The sequence below is a fragment of the Humulus lupulus genome, chromosome 1 (assembly GCF_963169125.1).
Source record: "Humulus lupulus chromosome 1, drHumLupu1.1, whole genome shotgun sequence".
Lineage (NCBI taxonomy): Eukaryota > Viridiplantae > Streptophyta > Magnoliopsida > Rosales > Cannabaceae > Humulus > Humulus lupulus.
This window is the reverse complement of record NC_084793.1, coordinates 46,218,190-46,236,524: the sequence shown is the minus strand read 5'-3', so window position 1 is coordinate 46,236,524 and position 18,335 is coordinate 46,218,190. Positions and strand designations below refer to the sequence as shown.

The window sequence follows — 18,335 nt, the reverse complement described above, 5'->3', positions numbered from 1 at the left end:
CCTATATGATGGGCCCTCACCTTTTTCTTCACTGTTAGATGTCACAGTACTCTGAGAATCGGTGGGGGCCCAAGTTCGCTATCCCTTATCACCCATCAACACCCAGTCCTGAGTCACCTTTTACCAGAAATCAGCGACTGATCCGCGAGTACAAAGAAAGGTGTGAGCAAGAAGATATACAAGATCGTTTTCGACGTCAGATAGATGAGGTCAAAGAGAAGAAGAGGTCTGAGTTGCAGCTTACCCTGACCTAGATCCCAAGATCAGGCCTATTCCCTTAGACCCCAAACTTAAAGTCATTGTCACCTTTCCACCCGGTGCCCTGTCTTTCACCATAATGGAGGACTCTTCAACTCGTCCATCCACCTCCCAAATCCTTTCAGTCCCCACCTCGAAGGAGGAATTTATCGAGGCTGAGCACTACTGGAGCTCAGTCACATCCATTAGCCATATATCTGAGTTGCTAGCTTATCATGGCCTTAAGCTTTCTGGTATACTAATGTGTTGACCAACAACCTCGAATGAAAGGAGTTGCTACGCCCCGGAAGATGGCAATCCCAACCGTAAAATCAAACTCGCCACATGGAGCCGCGAGCATATGAGGACTGGGGCTCTACTACCCATGAAGACATACTTCAAGGATTTCTTAGACTTTTTCGAGCACGCCCCATTCCAGCTCCAGATCAACTCCTTCAGGGTCTTGTCAGCTCTCAGGTTGTTGTACCATGAGATGAAATGGGAAGGGTCTTTGGCACAAGATATATTATATCTCTTCTGCCTTAAGAGCAACCCTTCTCAAGCTCGTGGAGGAGACACTTTCTACTACTTATCGAGCTATCCAAAGGAGAAACGGCTATTCGAGGATATGCCAAATCATCCTCCAAACTTCAATACCGCATGTTTTCTAGACAGATGGGCTCCCTCCTTCTCGATTTTATTCCTTCCAACACATTCGTAAGTATTTCAACGCACTTATCCATTTTTCATTTAATAGTCAAGCTCAAAATATTCACACTTGTCCTTGCCTGCAGCCAACTACCACCCTACTCCAACAGAAGCGATGATGGAACACAAGGAAGCCATTCTCCGGCTTCCTTATGGGCAAAGGTCCCTGACCTACCTTCTCCATGAATACAAGCTCTGAGCTTGTGGCCTCTTAGGTAAAGACGAATCCATCAATGACTCGGGGATTTAAAAATACCTGAGGTGGGAAGATGTGCCACTCCCCACAGTCAAACTTCCCATCAGGAGGAGACCTTCTGGCTCGCAATTCCAAGCCACTACCTCCCGCCTACATGAGCGACAAGTCTCGGGCAATGAAGCCCATGATGAGGCCTCAACGAGCTCGACCGATGGAGGTAAAGTTGTGTTAGACCACTCCATGTGGTCTCCGTCAATGCTTAAACACAAGCCTAACGTGATCGTCGTGTACGAAGACCCTAGAAATAATTTTTTAGCTTGGTCAAGGGTGGACCTTAGAGTCCGTAGGTTCGATAGCTGGTTAGGGCAGTACCAGACCATGTATAGTTTAAATGAGGTCTAGGATGGGGTAGCCGTTCAATATGGGACCAATGATTATAGAGACCTTTCGAGGCTACCTCCCACTTATAGAGATGGGACTCCTCTAGAGTCGTCCGAAGATAGGGGAATTTCTTGGTCTCCGAGCTCAAGCTCGATCGAGAGTACCAGTTAGGTTTCTATTATCCTTGAGTCTTGTTTCTTTTAATTACTCCTGTCTGATTACTAAAGTACAATCTTTATATTTTTCAGGTGAAATAGACTCAGATTTAGACAACGTGCTCAACAGGTCTATGGCCTCAAAGGCGAGTAAGCACCAAAGAGCCTCGCAGAAAGAAGGTCGCCCCTCCAAGATGCCCAAAAAGACCGAGGTGGCCCCTCTAGCCTCGGTTCCCCTATATTCGAGTCAAGTTGTCAAACCCACTTCTGATGTCAGACTGCGGACAACTAACGAGCCTGTGGTGCCTCCCACTATTCTGCCTCCCCCTGCTGCCTAACCAATCCACAAGATTCCTGCAACCCAAGCGAGACAGGCTCCTGTACGGGAACGCTTCTTGGCAATCTCGACTCATGTTCCTGAGTTTGTAGTCAACAGTGCAGTCGGAACTCACGGAGTCAACCTAGGCTCTAACAACTTGACTCGCGTGGGTCAAAATCTCAGCCACCTCGGGGCCCCTCAATGGGAGTTTCTGATCTCCTGTTGAGATGCCAACACTATTTTTGACAAGGGTGGAGAGCTTCTCTCCTCAGTTAGTTGTTTTTTCTTTGACCTTCTTATTCTCTACCAACTTAGGCTGTGCTTTGCTAACTTGTGTTTATTGTTGTGTGTAGGCACTCGCATCCTTCGTTCAGCACACCTTCATGTTGAATAACGAGGTGACTGTGAGCGGGGCGCTTGCGTAGGAGGCTAGAGATGCCCAGTTAAGGCTTGAGGATGAACTAAAAGCTGCGAAGCTGGAGGTGGCAGCAAGGGATGCAGCCATTCAGAAGCTTTCTGAGCTCGAGTCAAGGCTGGAGGTTGCTTTGAAAGAGGCCCAGAAGGTCCCCGACCTTGAATCGACGTTGGAGGTGACCTTGAAGGAGGTCGAGGCCAAGAATTTCGAGATCAAGGAGATTCAGGAACTCAATGCCAAGCTGGAAGAGGAAAAGAAGATGACCTTTGACGTTATCGAAGGTGAGAAGGCTCGTCTTCTGGAGGAGTTCAAAACCAAAAAAGATCGTGCCGTAGACATGGTGATGTATCGGATTGGGTGAACAACCCCGACCTCGACACTAGCTTCCTGGCCAACCTGGAGACTGAATTCATCGCCAAATGGCAGGCTCGACTTAAGGAGGAGGAGGCCAGGCTCGAGGCTGAGGAGGCAGTAGAGGCTTCAGAGGTTGCGGCTGGAGAGACATCTAAGTCTTAAGGCCAAGATTATGGGCTACGACCCATTGTAATAATTTTTGCAATTATACTTTTCTGATTTTTACGCCCTTGGGGCAAAGACAATTTACAGTTCAATTTTGAGCTACTCAATTATCTTATGAATTTATACAAATAGTAACTTTTATGCTCACAATTTTCTAGCTCGAAATTCTTTATGCATTTAAGCTTTAGCTTTTTGCCTTAATATTATGCCCTACACTTCTTGATCAAAATATTTCGAGCAAACCATTATTAAGGACCTGCTTTTATACTTGTTTATTCGTACAAATATATTGGATTTATGTTCGAATTTCAATGCATTCATGCACAGTTTATTCAAAATATCTATGTTCAACTTCGTTATTGTCAAGGTCGAACTTTACTTTTACCATGTACTTGAAAAGTACTTAATTGGCATGTAACCTTAGTAGTCTAGTTATATTTGCTTTTCCAGTTACTTTTCCTCATCCTCGAGTATGTCCTCGAGGTTGCAAGGTCAAAACTTGTTTTCAAAAGTTTCTAGCCCTAATGTCACTTAGTTTACAATTGGTTTATCTAGAATTCCAACTTTTTTACCGTCGGCTAGGTTTTGCTGGTTTGTTCCAGACTTGTCTAGCTTGCGTGTTTGGTTCATGATCCATAAACTTATTAATTTTTTCATGTCGGGTTAATAATCCAAACATTTTTCGTTCGCGTGTTTGGTTAATGATCCATACACTTATTCATTTTTTCATGTCGGGTTAATAATCCAAACATTTTTAGTTCGTGTGTTTGGTTAATGATCCATACACTTATTCATTTTTTTCATGTCAGGTTAATAATCCAGACATTTTTAGTTTGCGTTATTTATTTAAGTTATATTTTTTCGAACCTATGGTATGATTGTATACCACATATGCCCCCTTAATATCCTATGATTGCGATCTTAGGTTATTGACTTCTGAGGGTTTGCAAAAAAGTATAACAATAAAAAAAATACAACTTTTGAACTAAATTCAATACTTTATTGATAAAAATCAAGTACATGCTTGGTTAAAATGAAAGCATCATTCCTACATTACTAATAATAAGGTCATAGATGTTCACCATTCCAAGCTCGCGGAACCAATTCTCTATTTAACCTCGCCAACTTATACATTCCAGGTTGAATAATGGACTCGATCTGATAGGGTCCCTCCCAATTAGGTCCAAGTACCCCAGCAGACGAGTCTCGCGTGGCCAAAAACACGCGCCTTAGCACCAGGTCTCCCAATCCAAATTTTCTATCTCAGACGTTTTTGTTAAATATCTAGTAGCCCGTTGCTGGTATGCAACATTTTTTAATTGGGCTTTGTCTTGCCTTTCTTCAATGAAGTCCAGACTTTATTTGAGCTGGGATTGGTTTGAGGCCTGATCGTATGCATCATGCCTTGTTGTGGTATTTCAACCTCAATAGGTAACATGCCTCGCATCCATAAGTCAGGGAGAAGGGGGTATGCCCCGTTGAAGTTTGTGCTGTAGTTTTATAAGCTCACAAGACTCGAGGCAGCTCCTCAGGACATCTCCCCTTTGGTTCTTCTAACCATTTCTTCATGGAGCTCTATAAGGTTTTATTGACTGCTTTGACCTGGCCATTTTACTAGGGTTGGGCCACAGAGGAAAACCTCTTTATTTTCCTATTTTTTTCACAGTAATGTGTAAATAAACCATTGTCGAATTGGGTCCCATTATCTAATACTATCTTCCTGGGCATCCCATGTCTGCACATGATATTTTTTACTACGAAATCTAGGACTTTCTTCGAGGTAATAGTGGCCAAGGTTTCAGCTTCGATCCATTTTGTGAAATAATCTAGTGCGACCATAGCATACCTTACTCCACCTTTTCCAGTTGGCAATGAGCCTATGAGGTCAATTCCCCATATTGCGAATGGTCGTGGGGAGCTCATCATGGTGAGCTCAGTGGGTGGAGCTCGTGGTATTGAGGCAACCGTTGGCATTTATCACAATGTTTTACGTACTTGAATGAGTCTGCCTTGACTGTGGGCTAGAAGTACCCCTGCCTAATCACCTTTTTTGACGAGCTATGCCCCACAGTGTGGTCTCCACAAAATCCTTCATGGATTTCTTCCAAAATCTTTTTTGCATCGAGAGGAGTTACACACCAAAGTAATGGCATAGAGTACCCCCTTCTGTACAATTTTCCTTCCAAAATAGTATATCTTGGAATTTGGTACATCAGCTTTCTAGCCTCGTTCCGGTCTGCTGGGAGACTTCCAGTTTCGAGGTAGTCAACTATTGGGGTCATCTAGGTGGGTCGTGAGTCGATCATACTTACATCTTCTTCATCAGGTTCATTAATACTCGGGGTCGATAGGAATTCTACTGGAACCACATTAAGTGTATCAGCTTCGTTAGTTGTGGCGAGCCTGACCAATGCGTCTGCATTTGAATTTTGCTCTCGAGGGACTTGTTCTATAGCGTAGAACTCAAACTCTCCGAGTGTTGCTTTTACCTTTTCTAGGTAAGCGGCCATTTTTATACCACGAGCCTGATATTCCCCCAAGACTTGGTTAACAACCAACTATGAGTCGCTATAGCAATGTATGGCTTTTGCTTTGAGCTCAGTGGCTATTCAAAGTCCTGCTAATAACGCCTCGTATTCAGCCTCGTTGTTTGATGCCTCGAAGACAAACCTTAGTGTCGAGTGGAAGCGATTTCCTGTTGGGGTGATTAGAATGATCCCTACCCCTAATCCATTTTCATTGGAGGATCCATCAACATAAAGTCTCCACAGCTAGTGGGCTGGGGTTACGACTTCATTGTTGGAAATCCCAGTACATTCGACAATGAAATATGCCAAAGCCTGTTCTTTGATTGTTGTTCTTGGGTGATAAGTAATCTTGAACTATCTGAGCTCGACAGCCCATTTCAACAGCCTTCTGGATGCTTCAGGCTTAGATAAAACCTACCTCAGTGGCTGGTCAGTTAACACATGAATAGAATGTGCTTGGAAATAGGTTCAGCGCTTTCGAGATGCGTGCATCAGGCTCATAGTCAGTTTCTCCATTAATGGGTATCTTGATTCTGCCCCCAGTAATCTTTTGCTGGTGTAATATACAATTTTTTGTATTTTCTTATCCTCCCGTACCAGTACGGCACTAGTGGCGTGCTCGATCATGGCGAGGTATAAGTACAAAATTTCTCCTGTGATAGGTTTAGACGAGATCGGTGGTTCGGCGAGGTGTTTCTTAAGATTCTAAAACACGAGTTCACACTCATCTGACCACTCAAACTTTTTGCCCCCTCTCAAAAGATTAAAGAATGGGAGGCACCGGTCTGTAGATTTCGAGATAAACCTACTTAAGGTCGCCATTTGTCCAGTTATGTAATGCCCCAAATTTCCTAATAAGGTTTAAGACCTTGATTAGGAGGCCGGGAGGGCCATAATTGATTTATTATAGTATTTAATGATTATATGCATGTTTATGTGAATTATATTATTATATGATGGTGAATGCATGCATATGGGCTCATATGTTAATTATGAGGGTAATTTAGTAATTTGGCCACTGTGGGCGTAATTGTATATTTTGGGTGCGTGATTGTGATTAATTAATATAGCCACATTATAAGGTGGATTGGCTCGAGCTATCGACATGAGACGATCATGAGATGTAAGTGTTCGGTCTAGTCATAACGGGTTTAAGTTCGGGGCTCGGGGTGAGTCTCGGGGTGAATTTAATGATTAGAGCATTACCGGGAATTAAAGGGTAATGGGATATGATTTATTGGTATTTGGGAATATTGAGAATAACGGGAATTGGAGAGCGTTAATTACAATTAACGAGTTAGGTGGGAAAGGACGGTTTTACCCTCGGAAGATTTTAGAGGGGTTTATTTGGCTTAGGGGTATTTTGGTCTTTTGACCCTAAGGATATATATGACATAAAGGGCTGTAGAAAACAGAGTCTATCCTCTCATTCTCGCTTCCATCCCGTACAAGCTTTCTCCCTCACCTTCCCTTGAATTTTGAGAGCCCAAATCAAGAAGTTAAGCTTGGAAATCAAAGGTGGCAGCTAGTGAACATGTAACAATCATCTAAGGGGATTCAAAGCTGTGCTTGAGGTGAGTTTTAGCCTTTGAACTCAGGTGATACTCTGTTTTCTTCTTTGGTTTTGCAGCTTTGATTTCTTGTTGGAAGTTTGGATTCAAAGGGGTTTTGATGGGTGATTAGATTGGGTTTTGATGAGGGGAGGTTATGGGTGGTGTCTAGAGGTTTGAATGAGTGTTTGGAAGGGGTTTTGGGCTAATTTGAGGGGCTGGTTCTAAGGGAAAACGCAGGGGCAATTCTGAGTTCGCGTGCTGGTTTTAGGCTGAACTGGGCTGGGTGCCGCGGCACAGCTTTTGCGTGCCGCGGCCCATGCGCGTCTGGCAGATGGGGGATTCTCTGCTTGGGGGCGTGCCGCGGCACAGCTTTTGGGGGCCGCGGCCCATAAGGCCAAATTTGCTAAAAAGTGGTTTTTAGCTTAGGGATTCTTACCATAGGCCTCGGGGTTGGACCTAGTATCCGGTTGGGTAGTATTTGAGGTCTCGGGGGCTGGGATTTGGTTTGGGAACCCTCAGTTGTCATTTTTATTAATGATACCTTATATTTGGTTATGACTAGGTGACCGCTAAAGGACTAAAAGTTGATCGTTCTCAAGGGTCGTTCTTTTAATCGTTCTAGCTCGGCTTTGAGGTAAGAAAACTGCACCCTGTGTATATGTAAGACATGCATGGCTATTATTGATGCATGTTGGTTGATTATTATGTATGACATGCATGGCTATTATTGATGCATGTTGGTTGGTTATTGAGTATGACATGCATGGTGATTATTGATGCATGTCAGTTGATTATTATGTATGACATGCATGGCTATTCTTGATGCATGTTGGTTGACTATTAAATGTGACATGCATGGATGTTATTGGTGCATGTTGGATTGCTGGATATATTGCATATGATGCATGAGAAACATGTGATTGGGACATGCTTTATATACTGAGTATGATGTTGTTCAGAGATTGAGCCTCTCTGTTTATGCATGGCCCTAATAGCACTAATACCTGTTTAGTAAGCATGCTAAATGCCTCGTTTACGGATGTGAAACATGTGATATATGATTGGTGGCATGTCTTACTTGTGAATGACACTGACTAGTCAGGGACCAACTCTAAAGTCGAGAATTATGCATTGAATGGCTCTATGGCGTTAATGCCAGACCGACCCTAAGGTCGAAGAACTTATAAGCGCTTGCCTGGTCTATGACCATATGTTTATGGCCAAGGTATATGACCCCGGTGACTGTTGTCACAAGGCCAAGGGACGCTGTCCATTGCACGACTCTAGAGTCAGGAGGAAGGTTATGTTGGTGACCATTCACCATGCACCTGTCCTAATCAAACTTATGAAAGGATCACTTATCAGTTAAGCCCTGGTGACCCTATCGTCACATGGCTGGAAGGAGCGATGCTCATTATTGTGACTTTTGGCTATTGTCACCTATTTTCTTGGACTGATAGTCCTGAATGGTTATTATGATCGTTGTTGACATTATAGCATGCTTTATTGGGTTTTCTTGCTGGGCTTCGGCTCACGGGTGCTACGTGGTGCAGGTAAAGGCAAGAGGAAGCTGGACCATCCTTGAGTTGGAGAGCTTAGGTGATGACGTGTACATATGCAGCTTCTCGTCCGCCACGGCCGAGGTTTAAAGTGGAACTAGGGTTGAACCCTGTTTTGCCGCTTAGAACGGCTTATTGTATATATTTTCTGTAATAAACTCTGAAACTTTATTTTCGGGATCCCAATGTATATATTAAACGAATGAGTGAAACGTTACATCTTAACCAAAGCTTTTAATCCCTAAACCGCTAATCATACTTAGTTCACGATTTTGGCCAAATGACTCGATTAGCGAGTTTAGCACTGTTTACAAGGCACACCGTAACGGTCCCTGGAGTTGGGGCGTTACAAGTTAAGCTCTAGACATCTTTATGTTTTCGAGGTGAGGGCATGTCTATTAAAGCCTTGATCTTGTCAGGATTAACCTCTATGCCCCAAGCATTTATTATGAATCCAAGGAACTTACCCAAAGATACTCTGAATGAGCATTCCGAGTAACTCCTCCATGCTTCACCGCCTCCCTAACGGCCTCCCTGAGCACCCTGACCCCTCCTAGTCGAAGTGTCAAAGGTCTTCCTCTTTGAATCATTGGGGCCTCCTCCCCTACCAGACCCCGAGTATGGAGGCACTGCTTTGCCACCCTCTAACCTCACTGCACCCTCCCTCCAAATCTTGTTCTCCGCTTCTTCAGCGGTAAGAGCCTTCTCAACAGCCTGGGCATAAGTCGTCCCCCCAGGTACTGTTGTAATTCTCACATCTCAGGTTATCATAGCATTAAGCCCTCTAATAAATTTGTCTTGCCTAGCTGCATCTGTAGGCACAAGATCTGGTGCAAATTTTGCAAGTCTGTCAAATTTCAGGGCATACTCAGTAATTGTCATGTTGCCCTGCACCAATCCCACAAACTCATTAACCTTCGCTACTCTGATGGCAACATTGTAGTACTTCTGATTGAAAAAGTCCTTAAATCCATCCCAACTCAGAGTAGTAACGTCTCTGGTCTATGATGCCACTTCCCACCAGATGCGGGCATCCTCTCTCAACATATATGTGGCATAGGCCACTGTCTCATGACCTTCTACCCTCATGAAATCCAAGATAGCAGTAGTCATAGTTATTCACTGTTCGGCCTTCAGTGGATCAGGTCCTCCCTCAAAAGTTAGGGGATGCTGCTTCCAGAACCGCTCATACAATGGCTCCCACCTATTCCTAACCTCCACTAGCTGAATAACTGGTGCCACTACAGGTAGCACAATAGGTGCAGCACTCCCTGACGGAGCCTGCTGTCGCATAAGACGGATCTGTTTATCTTGGCTCTGAAGCCACGCTTGCATCTCTGCCATAATCTGCTGCCAGTTCTCAGGGACTGGCGGAAGGATCTGGCCCTGGTCATCATCTCTAGTCTCAGATCTAATGCGGGCTAGTCGTGTAGATTTTCTTGGACGCATAGTTGTCCAAGTTAATCTGCAATCAACGACTCGGCAATCGGACCATGATGATAGGGTAAAAGCCTTTCCAAAATCCACCAATGGAACACAATCAATCACAAACAATCAAGATATGACAGTTCATTCAAATACCCATCCACATGCACCAGCAATGCTAATAAGCATGCCCCAACATCACCACACAACAATCAAGATATAGACATCCATCCATATATAAGCAATATACAACTAATCATTTCAAATATTCATTTACATGCATAGCAATGCTAATATGCACGCTTCAATATTGTCACACAACAGTCAAGGGCCAGGCCCTATCAGTATCTCATGCTCCCTATTAGTCATACAAATAACAACAATTAGGATTCTCTCCAATCACTTAAACATATAAACACATATACACATTTATCAATTCCTGAGTCGAGCTTGTCTTTAGCGGCGAATGTACATGTCCAACCAGTCTTCAGGAACCCTTAAACCTAGGACGCTCTGATTGTAACACCCTGGGTAGCCAAGACTGTTACACTGTGTATTTATAAAGGTGCAAGACTTGCTAACCAAGTCAATTAGTTGAAAACGTGTTGCTAAGACCATTAGTGAACTAGGGTTAAAAGGTTTTGGTCATAAAAGACACATTCTATATAAATAAATGTTTTGTACATGGGATCCCAAAAGAAATAACGTTTGATGGACAGTTTACAAAATTTCCAAAGTATATACATCAATTGGACACTGTAAGGGCAAAACAGACATTTAAGGTCCTCATGTTCCTGTCCCTCCCTCAACCGTGGCGGCTGAGCAGCTAATCATGTACATTCTACCTCTAGAGCTCTCCAAATCAGGGCTGATCAAGTTTACCCTTGCCTTTACCTGCACCACGTAGCACCCATGAGCCAAGGCCCAGCAAGAAAACCATAACATCATAGCACAAACAATGACAATAACCAAATAATCTTTAAGCATGATCATATATTCAGCAGACCATGACATTCACAAAATCAGTAAACATAACCATCAAGTCCACAAAACTAATACTCAGATATTCAACATATTATATTCATCAATTAACAATGTCAACAAAATCATATAAAAACCAAGGTCGATGCCTTAGGTCACACCCTCTGTTTACACCACTAACTCCGGTCCGCTTAAACCAAGCTCAGTGAATATTAAGCTGTCCTGAGCTACCAGTGGCTGAGCCACGCCCTGTGCGCCAATATAAACTCCGGAACTCTTAGGCCATTTGTTTTACATTCACATGGCATAATACCATCTTACATAATGCATACAAGAATAGGGAGCCCTTAGTCCCGTTATAAACTCACAACCAGATGCAGTTTTCTTACCTTTAATTCCAAGTGTTCTGATTACGAGATATGACCCTTGAGCACAATCTGTTTCCCGAGCCCTAGCTTACACCTAGTGACAACCAAGATAAGGGACTCCATTAATAATAATTGTATAAAGGTTTCCCGACCAAGATCTAGCCACCGGAACATCGAACTCCACCGAACATGGTAGTGGAATCGATCCCGAGCACCCTAGGTTAGGTTCCTGCGCCTACAACCTCTTTAAGGCCAAAAATGCCCTTAAGAGCCTCATCCCTAAGCTCTCTATGCCATGGCCCGCCCCTATCCAGAGGCCCAGCCTCATCAAATAATAGACACGGGCCACAGCCCAACACTCCCCATGCCACGGCCCACCCCTCTTCCTCAACTCCCATCTGCTCCAGAGGGACGCGGCACACCAAGAACTAAGCCACGGCCCGACCCCTTCAAACCCAGAAAACTCACCATTTTTAAAAAATCAATCCTCACTCAAATCAACCCAAAACCATCCTAATGATACAACTCAACTATCATAAACACCCTAACATGTTTCCAGCAGCATAACCCAACAAAAACCTAGCTTAGAAACTCATCAAAATCTCACTTTAATCCTTGAAACCCATAAGCTCATAAACCCCTTAGAACAGCCAGAAATTCTAGAATTCATATGCTAAACTTTAAATTAAAGCTTACCTTCACTGAAGAACAAATCCACTAATTAGTTGCTGAGCTAATTCCCAAATCCTTAGCCTCAATTTAATCTTCAAAGTCAAGAACCCAAAAACACTTAGAACCCAGCCCAAAGCTACATAATTAAATGACCAAGAATGTGATTCAAGTCTTACCTCAACTCCTGATTGAATTCCTTAGCTAAAACTGAGCTAAACTCCAGGGTTCTAACTCAAATCTCTGAGTTTCCAGCCAAATTCCCCTTTTGTTTCAGTAGCTTCCTTGAGAGAGAAAGAGATAGAGGAAAGAAGGGTCGGTTTAGGTGTTTCTAGCTATTTCCTTGTTTGTTTTTGTCTTACTTAAGTTACTTAAGTTAATCCCAAAGCTCGAGGTTCCAAAAACGTCCCCATGGCAAAATGGTAAATTTCCCCAGTATTCCCTTCTAAGCTTCCTAACCTCAAATATATCTCCAATTATTTACTTCCATAACCCAATAACCCAAATAACTATCTAATACCCAAAATACCCCTTGACTCGCCCCGAGTCAAGCATTGGGTCCCATTGTGACTTTCCCGCTAACTTTCTCCCTAGGATCGCCTCAAGCCGCATGCTGCAAATATATCCACATAATAATGTGGTCTTCACAATTATAAAATATAATCACATTTATGCCCTCAACAAGCTAAAATTACAAATATACCACTTTAAGCTAAACAGGACCTACATGCATCCTAATACTCTTAGACATGCATTTCATATATCCATATAATCATATAAGCATGCTTATCACGGAATCATGCATTAAATATTTAATTCACACATAAACCAATTATGCCCTCCCGGCATACTAATCAAGACCCTTAAGCCTTATTAGTGATTTTTGGGTCGTTACAGAGAACATTCTGAACTTTCTTTTTATTTCTTAAAATGGTTACCTCATGCTTAAGTAACCTCAAGCAAATCCTAATGCTCGGGGTCCCGAAAATGCCCCCAGGAGTAAAATAGTCAAAACTCTCAGAATTTCCCCCTGATCTCACTAACTCCCAATTTATCATCAAATATTTATTCCCATTACCCAATATCCCGGTAATGTACTAAATACTCCTTGACTCACTCCGAGTCAAGTATAAATCTCGTTGTGACTTCCCCACTAGCTTTCTTCCTAGGATCGTCTCGCGGTGAGTAACCCTAGATTAACCAAATAATAATTAAGCACCACACATATCCCACATATATGCCAAATATGCCCAAAATGGCCAAAATATGAAAATTGCCCAATTAAACAAAAATGGGCCCACATGCATATTTAATACACCTAAACATGCATATCAAGTCATATTGTGATGTTATTCACATATTCACATAATGATACACATAAATATCACATAATCATATAATTCCAAGATTTGCCATCTTGCCCCCTTATCAAGGCCCTAAGCCTTATTAGGAAATTTGGGTGATTACAACTATCCCCTCCTTACAGAAATTTCATCATCGAAATTTATCTGAACAGTCCGGAATATAAATTTCGCATATCTGATTCCAATTTCCAAGTCGCTGCCTCGACCTCACTGTTTCTGTATAATACCTTAATCAAAGGTACAACTTTGTTCCTCAGAACCTTGTTCTTTCTGTTAAAAATCTGAACTGACTATTCCTCATAGGATCACTTAGCCTCAATCTCCAAATTCTCATAACTCAACACATGAGTCTCACCTAACACATGTTTCTTCAACATGGAAATATAAAATACATTGTATACAATCGACAGTGCCAAAATTGAGGTCAACCCAAAGGCAACCTGACTGATCCTATCCAGGATTCAAACGGTCTTATCAATCTAGAGCTCAACTTGCCCTTATTTCCTCACCCCTTTCCATGGTGATCTTCTAAGGAAGATACAATCTTCCACATGGAATTCCATGTTCCTGCATTTCAAATCATCATAACTTTTCCATTTACTCTGAGAAGTAAGCCTCCAAGCTCTAACCTTTTCAATAGCCTCAATGACCCTCTGAACTACCTCAGGATCTAGATATAACATCTCCTAAGGTGTCTTCCCAATAACTGGATAACTCCCTCTCTGATTTACCATCAGTCTGAGGATAAAAAAAACTGTACTAAACTTCAACTGTATACCCATTGCCTTCTGCAACCTTTCTCAAAACTTGGAAATAAAATCAGAGTCTTCTTCTAGTAAGATAAACCTTGAATTCTCAAGAAGGCATACTACCTCTCTCACATAAAGGTCTGAATATTGATCAACTATATTACTCGTCCTTGCTGATAGAAGTAAGCTCACTTTAAATACTGGTCCATAATGACCCAAACCAACTCATGTTGAGCTGACCCACTAACCTGGGCAGCCCCACCACGAAACCTATCGCGATGTTTCCTTATTTCCACTATGGAATACTCAAAGGCTAAAATAGCCTTACTAGTTTCTGATACTCTGTCTTGACTTGCTAATAGGTTGAAAACTTTGTCTTGTATTCCATTATGTCCCTCTCCATCACAGGCCACCACTATAAAGCTTCCAAATCTTAACACATCTTTCATGATGCCTGGATGAAAAGAATAAGAGGTAGTGTTTAATTCATCTAGATTCCCTCGTTTAATCCCAGTGTCCATCGGATCCCAAGTCCGACCCTTATCCCACAATAAGCCCATACCTGACACTGTATAATCCTTAACTAATCCAGCTAAGACATTCCCCTTAATTCTTCCATCTGTGGTTCACTTAACTGTTTTCCTTTTGATCCTCTCTAAAAGAGTAAACTCAAGTGTATAGCTGGCCACCTGGCCCACCAGAAACTCTACTTTAGTTTTGGTCATATCCTTTAACTAACATGTTGCTTGGGCAATCACTTTCCTTGTCACTGAGGTGTCATAACATCCAACAAACTGATTCTGATATGTAAGAAGACTCAGAACTCTTTCCCAAAGCACATGTAATATCCTGCCCGTCCAAAGAAACTCCTAACCTCTAAGGCATTCCTTGACCTCGGCAAATCTCCAACTGAGAGTACACTATAATTCCATCGATAAAGACAATCATAAATCCAATTCAGATAATCTTTAAATACCATGTTCATTTAATCCATCAAAACAACTCAGCATTAGTCAAATCCTCAACACTCCAATGTCCATAACTAATATAGAAGGCAGTCTTCTGTCTATCCTTCTCCCTGATCTTTAGCTGATAATAATCAGATCGAAGATCCACTTTGGAGAATACCATCTCACTCAATAACTAAGCCTTTAGTTCTTACAGTTCTGCTGAAGCCGCTCAATACAGTGCCCTAGACCTGATTCCATCCCTAGCACTAATCCAATCACCATTTTATCTCTTTATATAAATGTAATCTTGACAAATCCCTTGGAAATCCATCCAGAAACTCACAGACTAATCCAGTCTATCCTGATTCCCTGGCACAACCTAGGTGGTATCCACCACACTAACTAGGAGTTCTATGCACCCTCCTGCAATAGACCTTTAGCTCTAAATACAGATGTCATAAACATACAAATTCCATGCACAGTGCCAGCTACCACAAGTGTTTCCCACTCTCAAGCCCAAGAGTCACTATTCTTTCCTTGCAAACCATCATTGCCCCATTCTTGGCTAACCATTTAATCTACACAACAAGTTTATGCTTCTCTAGATGAAACAAACAAAGAACAACATGGCACCAAAACTAGTCATCACAATAGAAAAATCAAAACTAGAAAGTTGACCTGCCACCCCTGAGGAACCAGCCTCAGTCCCAATCTCAGTCTCTGACTATGATTGCATTGGAGCGAACACTCAAGCTGGAGTCGAGTTGTCCTCCCCATTTTTCTCATCCTTCCTTCGCCTTGGGCAATTCCTCTTACGGTGCCCAACCATTCCACAAAAGAAACATACCCTTGCTCGGCATTCTCCTAGATGACGCCTCTTACACCGAGTGCATTCTGGGTAGACTTTCCAATCCTTGTTCTTTCTCAATCCAATAAATGAAGGTATCACTGTTTGAGCTCCGTGCTCTCCGGCATTCTCCTTTATAATCTCATTTTATGTGCTCTCAACAGCAAGAGCCTTCCCTACCACCTAAGCGTAGGTAGAGATTTCATGCACTGGGGCAACTCTAATGCCCTGAGTTATTCTGGGATTCAATCCCTGAATAAACCTTTCCTTCTGAGCTACATCCGTGGGTACCATATCAAAAGCAAACTTGGACAACCCATCAAATTTTTAAACATACTCGGTTACTATTGCATTTCCCTGAACCAGGTTCAGAAACTCATTCATCTTAGCAGTCTTGGCTGCATCACAATAATATCTTTCATTAAACAACTTCCTAAATTCTTTCCAGTCCATCACAACTGTATCTCGTGTCTGGGATAATACTTCCCACCATGTTTGGGCATCATCCCGCAATACATATGTAGCACAGATCACCCTATCGTGACCTACCACCCCCATACTGTCGAGAATGGAACTGATCATGCCCATCCATTGCTCAGCTCTGAATGGATCTAGGCCTCTCTCAAAGATTGGAGGGTAATATTCCTGGAATCTTCCACAGAGAAATTCCCATCTGTTCTCAACCCTAGGTTGAGCCAATACTGGTGCCACTCCTAGCATAACAAGGGAAGAGGTGTTCCCTGACAGAAGATGCTGCTGTTTCAAACACCTACTCTCCTCCTCTTATCTCTGCAATCTTAATTGCATATCTGTAACCACCTGCTGAAAATTTTGAGGGGCAAGTGAAGAACTCAAACCTTGGCTGTAATTCCCAGCCTAAGTATAAACACCACCAGGTCTCATTATCTACCTTGGGTACATACTTGCTGATTGATTCTACAGTCAATAACTTGACCCATTAAACATGATGAGCATATCAAAAGCTTTCCCCTTAGGAACAATCTTACCACACTACATTCACAAACCACTACAGTGTTAAAAACATGCCCATAGCATTCGTTCATCAATTCATAACCCCTACTCTTCCAACATACACACCATGCTTCCAACTCCATCATGCAAATATCACATTTATATATTCACTGAGCAGGTAATCATATAGTCAAGACCCAGGCTCTATCAGAATCTCATGCTCCCTAATACAATATCCAGGTAAAGCATTTACATTCGATTTAAGCAGTTAAGCACATAACCACATAAATAGTTACCATACCTTGAGTGAAGCTGTCTTTAGTGACGAGTGTACATGCCCAGCTTGTCTTCAAGAACCCTTAACCTTAGCTCGCTCTGATACCAAGTTGTAACACCCTACTACCCAGGGACCATTACAGTGTGCATTTTAAACAGTGTTAAACTTGTTAATCGAGTCATTTGGCCATAATCATGTAACTAAGTATGATTAACGGTTTAGGATTAAATTTTTTGGTTAAGATACAACGATTCACTAAAACATTTACTATATACATTGGGATACCAAAATATAATTTAAAGGTTAATTACAATAAAAGATTTACAACCAGCCGACCTAAACGGAAAAATAGGGTTTAACCCTAGTTCCTCTTTAAACCCTCAGTTGTGGTGGTCGAGTAACCGCATATGTACACATCGTTGCCTAAGTTATCCAACTCAATGATGGTCCAGCTTTCTTTTGCATTTACCTGCACCACATAGCACCCATGAGCCGAAGCTCAACAAGAAAACTCAATATGCTCATGAACAAGTAATAACATGTTACCTAATCATAATAGGCATGCCTAGCAATAATAGCCATATTCATGCATGCAATAAGTCCAAATAAATGATTGTGGATCCTACCCTCCTGTATGGATTACTATCAAGTCAATCCTAAGTGAATATCACTTTAAGGTTCTGGTAATCATGCTAGGGCTTGTAGCCCTAATCAGATAAGTGACTCATGAGTGAGTCACGAACTTAAATTAGATAAGTGACTATTAAGTCATGAATTTGAACCAGATAAGTGACTATGGAGTCACAAACTTAAGCCATGTGACGTTATAGTCACCTGAGCCTTTTGGCCCTAGCTCTAAGTAACTAGCCTTTAGACTAGACAATCGCTTTTGTTTTCATTGAACTTAAGGTCGGTCAAGCATTTCATGCTTATGATGATAATGCTCATCTCGATTAGATCTAATCTTTTTGGCTTGCGTTAAACACGCTAATACCGTTCTTAACTCATAGGCCAATTCCATATGACTAGTGCTCAGTACTACTGTCGAACTTGACTAATAAGTCACAGCTTCACAGTCAATACTGACACCATTGCTGATTCCTGACTCATAGGTCAGTTCCATTCACAAGTAAGCAATGCAACCAGGCATATATCATATGTCA

At 42.2% G+C, this 18,335-nt stretch overlaps 1 protein-coding gene across 1 annotated transcript; it reads left to right on the top strand.

Moving 5' to 3' along the window:
- The first annotated feature begins 337 nt into the window (after positions 1–337).
- LOC133814364 (uncharacterized) lies at positions 338–2,772 on the top strand. The gene is made up of 3 exons (XM_062247333.1): positions 338–491; positions 1,771–1,979; positions 2,422–2,772. The coding sequence occupies exons 1-3, from the start codon at positions 338–340 to the stop codon at positions 2,770–2,772; spliced, it is 714 nt and encodes a 237-aa protein (XP_062103317.1).
- Positions 2,773–18,335: the final 15,563 nt, after the last annotated feature.

Excerpts from the sequence above, each read along its gene's own strand:
- LOC133814364 (XM_062247333.1), top strand. The coding sequence starts at position 338 with ATGGAGGACTCTTCAACTCGTCCATCCACCTCCCAAATCCTTTCAGTC. Across the intron at positions 492-1,770 it reads TCATGGCCTTAAGCTTTCTG|GTGAAATAGACTCAGATTTA; the intron begins GTATACTAATGT and ends TATATTTTTCAG. Across the intron at positions 1,980-2,421 it reads GGACAACTAACGAGCCTGTG|GAGGCTAGAGATGCCCAGTT; the intron begins GTGCCTCCCACT and ends GCGCTTGCGTAG.